Here is an 11,754-nt window from a genome sequence, read left to right as displayed (position 1 = left end):
GAGAACTTGTATTAAAACTGAAGAATAAACGTAAGGGGCAAAAAACGGTGAAAGCTAAAGTACGAAATCAGAGGGCAGCACACGGTGCGATCGCGCGACCCTGCCCGTGAGCAATCTCCCAACTCATCTCTGCGCTGTAAGCATTAATAAAATATCGGTTTCAATGACATAACCTCTCAAGAGAAGTTCGAAGGTGTTCAACGCTAAACATTGATTTCGCGGATTTGGAGAAGTTACATTATTCAAGCTGCATAAGGTATTAGTCAAGAGGTGCTTAAAAACATTGCATTTTGGTAAAAAATATATAAATTATCATGTTTGTATTAATTGATACAGATATACTTCGTGAGAATGTAGAATTTGTCACTCTGCACTGAATATACGAACGAAGTTTTAAGATCTCTCACTTCACTTATTAAATGTTGATTGTATAGACGTAATACCATTGATAGATCGTAGAGAGAATCCCGAGCAAGAAGATTTAGTTATTTGAGTACATCTACTCATTCTATCCATCTAGGGTAAGTACTTTTGTCAATGAATTTGCTCATTTCTCATTTAATACTTTTATGATATAAAGAGTAAAGAAAATGTATGCTTTTTTTTGTATGTAAAGACTATTATGAATCCGCTCCTTTGAAATATTTTTCATGACTTTATGTCTTATTAATATTACGCATAGAATTCCATCCATAAATAAGTACATGAATTTATGGTTTTTATTTACGAATATGGGCAATGTTTTTACATTATTAAATATTACAGAAGCATAACAGAAAATTAATGATTAAAGAATGAACATTTTAATAGGTAGCAATAACACCGGTTTCTTATTATTTAACATTCTTTATTAAAAGTTTCATATAAAATAAGATTACTAGTTAATTAGCTAGTAAATTCTCAAATTAAGGAATATGTTCAGGGTTGTCTTAATATTTATCGCTCTGTTGGCTCCGCTACGGAGACACTTCATAATGCTTCAAAACTTGTGGATTGCTAAGGGTTAATACTTTGTTTAAAGGGAACTTAAATATTGTTGTTTGCAGTATCTGAAATATTGAATATATTATTTAATTCAAATAAAAATATCACTTTCTCTAGGGGGCCGGAGAAGCATCAACATGGCGAAGGTCAACACACGTGTTTTCTTCGATGTAGAAGTTGGTGGGCTTCCAATGGGTCGTATAGTTTTTGAACTTTATTCAGACATTTGTCCAATAACATCTGAAAATTTTCGTGCTCTTTGTACGGGAGAAAAAGGTTTAGGAAAAACAACGGAAAAACCTTTGCATTATAAAGGCATTGTTTTTCATAGAGTCGTTAAAGATTTTATGATACAAGGTGGAGACTTTTCAGTAGGAAATGGTACAGGTGGGGAGTCTATCTATGGCGGCACATTTCCAGGTAATACTATGTGTGAAGTATCACATTAATATTTCACAAATTCTATGTACTATGGCTTTTTGAATTATCGTTAACTGCGTTGTTAATATTAAATCATATACCAAGATTTAAGTACAATGCCTTTTTCTTCTTAATTTGACTGTGATAAATTTTATAATAAACATATTGTTACAGATGAAAACTTTATTATCAAGCACAGTAAACCATTTTTGTTATCAATGGCAAATCGTGGTAAAGATACAAATGGTTCACAATTTTTTATGTGAGTACAATGTGGTTATCTTTCTAAATATTCTTTCATAAGCCTAAGGAAGTCATTGAATAAGAAAATAATTCAATCATTTGAGCCTTCCCAGATGAGGTAATTAGAATATGGAAGAGAATAATGGGAAAGTGGTGCAGAATGTTCAGTATATTGTGTATTATTTATATTTTTCATTTAGAAGTATATATAAAAAAGTAAGTGTGAATTAANATAATTGTATATATTTGAAGGAATCAAAAAACATTGGAATTTTAGATAATTGAATGTTAGTAATGAATTCTATCTTAAATGGGAAATCTATATTCCCAATTGTGGATGTAAGTGAAAGTTCTATATAAACACTAATGTTACAGTATCGTTAAGTGATGGATTGTAGTTTTAAGGTGAAATGAAAGTGGCCGTAGAAGCGTCAAAATATTTACAAAACTTTTCTCTGAACTAGGTGCACGGAATTATTTTAAACATTAGCACGTGATTATGGAGGCCCTAAGGAAAAATGTGATGCTCATAAAGTTTCATTTTTGAAGAAAGTTTTATTTATCGCAGACTAAAACAAAGGACATATACTTTTGATATTTTACACCTTTCTTAGAATCGAAAATGGAGACCTTCATGTTCTAGACCTATTAATTTAGAACATTATAGTAATTGAACAGTACAGATCTATGCAGAAAATATCGAGAAAGGTTTTATGAGATGGGTGAAGTGAAGTTCTCGAACATTTCGTGAGAACACGTGCTTTGTAATTCTTAGAACAACAATTTAGTTACTACCAAATGTGACAGATAGAACCTTTGGTCAATTGAAGCACTAAAAATCATGAGTCCAAGAGATTTTTTTTAATTTTACATCGATCTCTTTATAATCATTCTGCTGAAATAACATCTGGAGTACTTCATTTCGTATAATTGTCAATGTAAGTGTAATAGATGTTAATATAGATAATGTAACATGCCAACTTATGTTACCGCTCAAGTATCCAAAATGGTATTACCACCGAAAAGGGTATGGTAAATTTTATAATATCGACGTTGATTAAATTTCTTGGTGCCTTTCATATCACCTTAGTATATTGCAGAAAATATTATAGTAAATTCTAAGCTTTAATAATTTCAGAAGCAATATTTTATAGGTTATGTAAACGATTAAGTTTCTTTGTTGCTATTTTTTTTTCTTTTAACAAACTAAGCAGTTAGTATAATAGAAAAAGTAAATAAATCAGAGAAATTATACAAAATAATTCGATAAATTGAAAGCAAGTGGATACTTATCAGGTCATGTGCTGTAAATAATCTTCCAAAATATTTGAAAGTACTTTGTCATACTTAGCAGTTAAAAGTGAATCTGGAGGAATGAATAACTTAACGCTGTTTTTGTGTAGTCGCGAGGGAGGGGTCTGTGCACAGCTACAACAACACAATGACCACTGAAAGCTGGCTCTTTCTGTACACCACTCATCCCCTTAATTATATTTTGTTGTTGTAGTACAACGCAACCAGCGCCTCACCTCGACAAGTTAGTAACAAATAACTAAATATAACCATCCCACTCTGAATGTTAATTTCAATCCATCAATTAACAAATAACCTTTCCTTGCAGTGTGCATGTGGTTTTCGGCGAAGTCGTCTCTGGTCAAGAGATCGTATCACACATCGAAGGACTTCCTGTCGACCGTATGTCCCGTCCGCTTCAAGATGCTAAGGTCGTAAACTGTGGAGAACTTGTATTAAAACTGAAGAATAAACGTAAGTCTAATTAAAGAAAAAATATGCTATCTAACTTAATATTTATTATATTTATTTATATATTTGGAGCCAGCAAAGAGTATATTAATTATATCTTTCTTGTAGCTAAAAAACGAGAAGTAAAGAGTAGTTCATCAGCATCAGACTCGGACTCATATGAAGGGAAATCCAAGAAGCGGAAGAAAAACAAGAAAAAGTATGATAGGAGTTATCCTTTAACGTTGTATAGAGTATAAACCTTTTGTATTGTTTTTTTCCTTTATTAGTAAAAAAAGGGCGAAGTCTGAAGAAGGCGAGGTTCCTGATACGGAGGATGAGAGTCAAAAGATTCACCCACTTGTATCGGTCACAAAAATCGATCCAGACGAAATACCTGAAGTACCAGCAAATAAATTCCTGTATCGAGCAGGGCCTACTAATAACGCTAATCAGAAAGAATTTCGGCAGCATTATGGAAGAGACCGGTTACGTAGTCATAGAAAAACAGGCAGAATTTTCAAAGGAAGGGGCATTTTTGTATGAATTTTTCCTCTATTCACACGTAATACTACACATACACATATGTATTTAAATACAAATAATATCCATTCAATTTCAGAGATACCATACCCCTTCGCGAAGCCGTTCTCGAAGTGTAACACCTCCACACTGGAAGCAAGCTCAGAATCGCACAATAAAGTTGCATGAATTTCAGGTACTCGCATGTACTCTTTTATTATTTCAGATACGTTGCGTAACCATGTAATTTGTTTAAAAAAATCCTGGTATATACCAACAGATAAAAATCATTTATTTTAATAAGTTTAACAAGACATTCCATAATCGTTTAAAATTTCTTCATTCACACGTTTTTCTTGAAATTTCTTTTCTCTATGTTCATTCTTTCAATTTCATTTCTTAGAGGTTCAATTTCCCATAACTCCTATATAAATATTTTACAGAAACTCGAGAAGGAGCGATTAAAAAAAGAAGAAGATGCCAAACAGCGGGAAACTGATAGAAAAAAGAAGTTTATAGAGCACGATGGCGAAGAGGAGGCTGAAAAATCAGTCAACGACGACGCTAAGAAACCAGACGGTTCGGAGTGTAAAGAAAACAATAAAGTAAACACGAAGGAATTTCCGGAGCAGAATTCTCAGAATGAAGACAATAAAAATGCTAATGCGAAAAATGATACCATTTTATCGGATAAAACGGAGTCGAAGCGACGAGATGAAAAAACAATGAGGCGTGATCGTAGTCGATCTCGCATTGACAAAGGACCTAGACGAAGTCCCAAAGATAGACGCAGCTTCAGAAGGAGTGGCCGTTCTAGGTCCAGAGAAAGACGGAGATCTAAAGAAAGGAATTATGATCGCAAAAACAGAAGGACTTACTCTCCGCGTAGAGACTCTAATAGATTTCGTAGATCTAGCAGAGACAGATACAGACGTCGTGACAAGCGCAGCGAGGAGAAAAAAGTTAGCGGTACTGAAAATAAAAAAGGCGACACAAATTCAGCGCTTAATAACAAAACAAAAGACATTGACGCTTCGTCAAACTCTGCGTTGAATCCAGTCGCACAGCCGAAATTCAAGCGTCGATCGCGCACTTCTAGTTCTAGCAGTCAGCATTCTAAAGAGTAGAATGCAAAATATGCACATTTGACCCATTGATAAGGTTTAAATGTCCCAGAAGTGAAATTAATCTATTCCCACTTGCATTTCTTCACTGATTCTATACACATATTAGAACGCGCCAGAAAGTTGCATTTTCTCTTCGACCACTCGCCATAAACGGCATTAATGTATTACTAAAATTGAATTTTCGATTGCCGTTTTTAACAAATTTATGTGCACTGGGTTTAATCTTCGATACTGTAGTAACTTGAAGGCTCTAGTAAACGTAAATCGGCCAGTTTGAATTAATGGCGTCAGAGGCAAGGAAATCGCATGAAATTCCCAGACTGGTATTTTTCAAAATGAATGACATTTTTTACAAAAACTAACACTGGAAGAAATTACATAGTCAGGAAATGTGTCGATGGGTCAGTTTTTGACGGATCATGCACTAGGAAACCAGATTAATTTCTGAGAATCGACTTGCCAAGGTCAGTGACAGGCTTATGATTACAAGGGTAATAATCACAAGATAGACATCCCATCAACAGGATGATAGTAGACATCAATATCATCTCAAACACGGACTTACCGACATATTTTACATATCCACCACGGGTCCAAAATAACAATTATTTTTATTGTTTTGATTACGAATAACCATTATAAATGACTACATTTTTGTTTGGCTACGAATTACCATTATAGATGATTAAAACGGTTTCGATTACGAATACCATTATCAAGCCTGAAAGGAAAAGGGAACGGAAAATAAGGACAGCGCAATTGAGTACACAAGCAATTACACGTTTAAGAACAAATCCCAAACCAATGCATAGCAATGTTGTCAGCGCGATCCGTAGTTGACACTTCGGCATAAAGCTATATACATTAGATCTTGATTTTGTCGTAGCCCAACATTTTCCGTTCGAGAGTCGTTTGACAAAGTGGGTCAGATGTTTAAGTCATCACTTCGAATAAATTTTAATGAGCTTATATGACTCACACGGAAACATTCCGAAGTGTCCGCCCCCGATCTTATTGATTTTCATATATGTTGAAGAACACAAAAATCTAAGAGACACGTGTTTTTTTATATCTGCAATGGTCCACATTTAAGGGGCGAAACAACCCCCCAAAGTTTGGCGAAAATTCGATTTTTATAATAATTTTCGTAGAAGCAATGGAGGGATTTCAACGAAACTTGGTATAAACGTATTCCGTATAAGGACGGTGAAACACAATATTGTCCAGCAATGCTACACCCCCTTAAGGGGGTGAACTACCCTTCAGGCGACATTTTTTTGTAATTTTCTATTAAACAAGCACTCCTACTTAAGTTCCACTTACGCGATGTAATTGCTCACAAAAAATGAAGAAATACGTATTTTTTGCTTTTTGCCAATGAACATTTACACATCGGTTGTAAACAATGAATGTAGGTGGTATACGGGTATATTCCAGCTAGCTTTATTGGGTTATATCGTGACCAATTCATTGTATATAAATGTTGTGAACGTGCTGGTTCCTCAAAATGTCGTTGGTTTTCATAACATGCAATTATTTATAAATAAATTTAAAAGGAAGTTTAAGAGACTAAAATAGTTTCGCAACAGATCCGATGACGCGGTCATTACTTGTTTCCAACTAGTAATACAATCTCCTTGGTGAAACGGTAAAATTGGATTTTTACTGTTTTTACGAAAATAGAGAACGATATTCGTACATAATTGCATGTAATGAAAACCAACGACATTTTGAGGAATTAGCACGTTCTCAACATTTATGTACAATGAATTGGTCACGATATAACCCAATAAAGCTAGTCGGAATATACCCATATACCACCTACATTCATTGTTTACAACCGATGTGTAATTGTTTATTGGCAAAAAGCAAAAAACACGTATTTCTGCATTTTTTGTGAGCAATCACATCGCGTAAGGGGAACTTAAGTAGGAGTGCTTATTTAATAGAAAATTACAAAAAAATGTCGGCGGAAGGGTAGTTCACCCCCTTAGGGGGGTGTAGCATTGCTGGACAATATTGCGTTTTCACCGTCCTTATACAGAATACGTTTATACCAAGTGTTATCGAAATCCCTTCACTGCTTCTACGAAAATTATTATAAAAAACGAATTTTCGCGAAACTTTGAGGGGTTGTTTCACCCCTTAAATGTGGACCATTGCAGTTATAAAAAAACACGTCTCTTAGATTTTTGTGTTCTTCAACATATATAAAAATCAATAAGATCGGGAGCGGACACTTGGGACTGTTTTGTCAGTGCAGACTAGGGGATGTTTATTCAAATAGTAGCAACATCCTATTATACATTTCCGAAAAATTAGTTATTAAAAAATGAGTGTACACCGTATAAAATCACCTAATATTCAGTCTATCACGAGTGACAATCTCACGCGTAAGACGCTGGTCCTGGGAAAAACCGATCGATTTTTGGTTAAAGTATTTTTTTAATTCGACTCAATATTGTTTTCTCTATTTTATATATTTTTTGACATACCAGTACTCCATTACAAATAACTAGGGTTAATAAAAAAAATTGTCGCATACAACAGGAAAGAATTAGATTTAAAATTATTAAAAAAATTAATTATTTGCATTGAATTTAATTTAACAACTTGAACGTTCATCTGTGCTCTTATTAAATATTCGAACACATTGAGTATGAACACGTACCAAATATGGTTAAATCTTGTGTCTATTGCACGGTAATAAGCTGTATGAAGCATGTTGCAACATTGTGCAAAACAGTCGTTAGTATCGGCATCGAAAGAAACCGTCAGAATCAATGAAGCTTCGCATATTTTATGAAAGTGGGCAAAGATCATTCATGATTTTCCGACTACGTCTACTGGGGTCTTAACTATGCAGTGATGTCATAATATAACACTTTGAACGTTGAACAATTGCATATTTCATGTAGTGTATTAAGGAAAAATCGGTAAAATTTAGACGTATTGGCTAAAAAATGTGAAATTTTCGTTAGTAGTGGGATTAATATTTTTCAGTGATGAAACGATAAGGAAAAGAAAATGCATTTTTCGATACATTCTAGCGTGGAAATTTACAAAACAGTTTTTAATTCCGTGTTTATATCTTGTTCTTTTTTACTTATTGGGTTCCTGTTTTCTTATGCCACTGCATAAGTGAGAATTTGAATGTCGTTTTGAAAAAGTACAATTTTCCGAATGTTTGTGCATGTACCACTGAATATGACTGTTCTGTATAATTATAAACAAACAGGGAATAACAATGTAGGTGAAAGGCTTGATGAAAGTGAGTCAGTGGTTTTAAATTATCACAGAAAAATGTATGTCCATTTATACTATAAAATGAATGATAAATTACCTTCTCGGAACACGTACACTAGCAAAAAGGAATAAATTCTGACTCGAAAAGTATAATCTTTTATATTTACACCATTTTACCCATACTCCAGTTCATTTGCAATGTATTGAAACTTACCTTTATCCGAGTATTTTTGAAATTGTTTAAATACATTTTGAAACTTCAAATAGGTGCTCACGCGCTTTTCCATGGTAATACTTAAAGAATTATTTCAAAAGTGTGCTTAATTACATTTTCATGATTTAACAAATTATGTCATTTTATGTAAGGTAAGGTTTACACGTCTTTTTTTACGACTCTTTTCGGTACCTAATGTTACTCTTTCTGTGACGGTGAAATCGCGCAGAGTGGGGGCAATACAGAATAGAGCTTCACAACGCCGTAGAACGAAAAAGTGCCCATAATTGTACTCTGCGCATGTGTAAAAAGGCGCGTAAACCATGCTTTTGTTACATAAAGTATCGTATGTACCACGGAGGTAAGGTCTTTTACGCCCTTCGTACATGCAGTACTTGCCTTCGACTCACGAGCCGAAGAGAAGTATTGCAAGCACACGGGGCGTAAAAAGACCCACTTTGTCTCCTTGGTGCACAATATACTATTGTTAAGACTTTTTTTAATCCATCACCTTCAAAATAACTAAATAATTTCCTGCAACTGATGAGGATTATGTTTACGAATTCTGTAAAGTGAGATAGGTTCACAGTATACATAGGCAGTTCTATGACTCTATCGGTAATGAATTAAACGAGAATAAAACCCGTATTGCCCTTGTGTTTCCTTTAAAATATATTTCATCCTTATGTAACGTTACATCTAATATCCACAAGATAGTAACGTCACGGTGAATGGTCTATTCTTGGATATCATATGCTACAATTTAAAACGTTTTATTTATATATATACTTTAAAGGGGAATGGTACACACGATCATTTTCTCTGTGTGAGTTTTCACACCTACGAGGGGAAAGTCATTTGTCACCTCCACACTATCACTGGAGACTGCCGTTGAATACCCAAACTTGACATTTTTGAATGAGAACATGCGAAGCTGGCAACGAGGGCATTTCCCTCGCATAAAACTTTAGTGACTTCCCGCTACGAGCGCTAGTTACGTGTAGTGGGCGACAGCCAGCTACAGGATCGTTCTTACCGGGGCCCTTGTAGAATTTTCCATTAGATGTAATTAGAGTTCTAAATCCAGTAAGTTACGTCAGAAACGAAGAGAAATTCCCGGTAACTTATCGGTAATTTCTCCAAAGCCTTTTTTATCGAGAAATTATGAGAATTTGAATTTTTCAACAGATCGAACGAGAGGTTTCGATTAGCTATAGAGAAACATCGTAGAGGAGAATTTCCGTTGTACGTTCTCCGTAGCCAATCAAAACCTCCCATTCACTTCGTCGCAGAATGAAATATCAGTTCATTTGAAACAAATCGCATGGAATTTTCCGTGAAGTTGTACATACGTGAATATTTTTAGCTGGAGGTAAATACGACCCTATAATCAATATTTTCTAATAGTAATTATTACTCTTTAGCTTGAACTTTGAAGTTGATTGAAAAAAAAAAAGTTATTTAAACGAAGAAACCTAAAGTATAAATAACAAAATTAACGTTCTCTTAAATTCTCAATGTTCCCGGTAACTTACGGTATGTTTCACAGTTACCTTCTCCAATTTAATGTTACCGAGAATTTTCGAACTCTAGATGTAATACGTACATACACGCTTCACGAAAACGCACAAAACTCAAACGTCGAGTTCTTTTGTTATGTAGTACAAGAGATACATGTTTTTTAATGAACTTTTTTTATTAATAAAGTTTTTATTTCTTTACGTGAAGTATGACATTTTTATTGACGCCTGGCGTCCGATGCGAGGGGGTATTCACTCAGGAAATCATGGATTTTAATGCTCGAAATTACATGGAAATCAGCTGGAACTTGCAAGCAGAAATCACTGGAAATCGTTGGAAATTACCAAAACATTGCCGCAATTTTATGGCTGACCATCAGTTGTTATCGAATCGCATTGTTGTTTATTGTATGAAATCATATGTAATCGATTCTGACAGAAGAAAATAGTTTTCACTGATTCTCGAGTGAATAGCTCTTCGGCACAATGACTAATGCTCGGCGTTACTGGGATAGGGCTGATGGTCATCGAATCGCGGTGCTTTGACTTCCACGACACGGTACAACAATGTTCTTATGCCATAAGTGTTGCCACTGCTTGCCATTACGTGGCAGCACGGTCAATTCAGGCTTTTTCGAGTCGTACCATTTCCCCTTAGCTTACAATATATAGTTTAGCATTAGCGCGGTAGCAATGATTCAAGATAAATGATGATGATTGTTCAAATTTAAGGTGAAGTGAAACACGTCGAGGAACTTGATCAACGTCGATAAAGAAGATTTTTCTAAATGCCTACGTTGCCGACGTTCGTTTTTATATTGACAACTGGGTCGAATTATATTGGGTATTGTACCAAATGGCATATTCCACTTGTCGTTTACGTACAATAATTATAAAGAAATCGAAGTAAAACTCCAGAAATCCTCTGGATTTATGCTTTCTGGGGCCCTAATTGACTGCAGGGGGACCCCCTGCGCCATCTGTGATTTCCAGGTCAATTAAAATTTCACTCCGAGACCTCGTATTACCATCGTTTTAGCAAAGAAGCGCATACAACATTTTTTTGCCTTTATCCCGTTCAAATCCGAGTTTATCGATTACCAGAGTGTTCTAAATTGTCGTAAAATTGTCCTGACCCTTTCGATTCTCATATCAGAGTCTTCGATAATTGTATATTGATCAAAATATGAGAGCTCGACGCCATTTTGGTTCTGGTCTGGACTGTTAAAAATTTTTTTTGAAAGATCCAAATTTTTAATGTGTCAGGACAATTCTTAGCTGATCAGGAGTGATGTGTCAAAGTTTTGGACAGTTTGGCCTAATACCCTTAAAAAAAAAGTGTTGTATTCGAATCGACTGATTTGAAGGATGTTTCACTTCACCTTAACCCTTTCGATACACACATCCAAACGGTACGGCATCCATCTGATGACCTATGTGTACGAGTGTCGGATATATCCGGCATCCATTTGATGACGTGTGTACGAGCGCAGGATATATCCGGCATTCATGTGACAATCTGTATGCACGCACTGTGTGTGCATTTTCGGAATGGCGCCACGTACAGTGGGAGTGTTACGGCGAACACAGCGCTCGTACCGAAAGGGTTAATTATTACAAGAGACCATAGCAAAATGCTCGTAAATGTGTAAAATGGGATTTCACATACAGCCAAACTGTATTGTAAATATAATTTGTATACGAGTTAAAGAAAATGGAAAAGTTACACTTAAAG

The 11,754-nt window shown here is 35.0% G+C and overlaps 1 protein-coding gene across 1 annotated transcript; it reads left to right on the top strand.

Moving 5' to 3' along the window:
• The first annotated feature begins 127 nt into the window (after positions 1–127).
• LOC105700183 (peptidyl-prolyl cis-trans isomerase cyp11) lies at positions 128–6,110 on the top strand. Its single transcript, XM_012425827.1, has 10 exons — positions 128–256; positions 337–521; positions 1,102–1,404; positions 1,579–1,666; positions 3,155–3,184; positions 3,269–3,414; positions 3,520–3,610; positions 3,681–3,930; positions 4,013–4,108; positions 4,356–6,110. The coding sequence occupies exons 3-10, from the start codon at positions 1,122–1,124 to the stop codon at positions 5,037–5,039; spliced, it is 1,668 nt and encodes a 555-aa protein (XP_012281250.1). The 5' UTR covers positions 128–256; positions 337–521; positions 1,102–1,121; the 3' UTR covers positions 5,040–6,110.
• Positions 6,111–11,754: the final 5,644 nt, after the last annotated feature.

The sequence above is a fragment of the Orussus abietinus genome, unplaced genomic scaffold (genome assembly GCF_000612105.2).
Source record: "Orussus abietinus isolate OABI.00-Male unplaced genomic scaffold, Oabi_2.0 scaffold1086, whole genome shotgun sequence".
In the NCBI taxonomy this organism is placed as follows: Eukaryota; Metazoa; Arthropoda; class Insecta; order Hymenoptera; family Orussidae; genus Orussus; species Orussus abietinus.
This window is presented reverse-complemented; position numbering and strand designations above follow the sequence as displayed.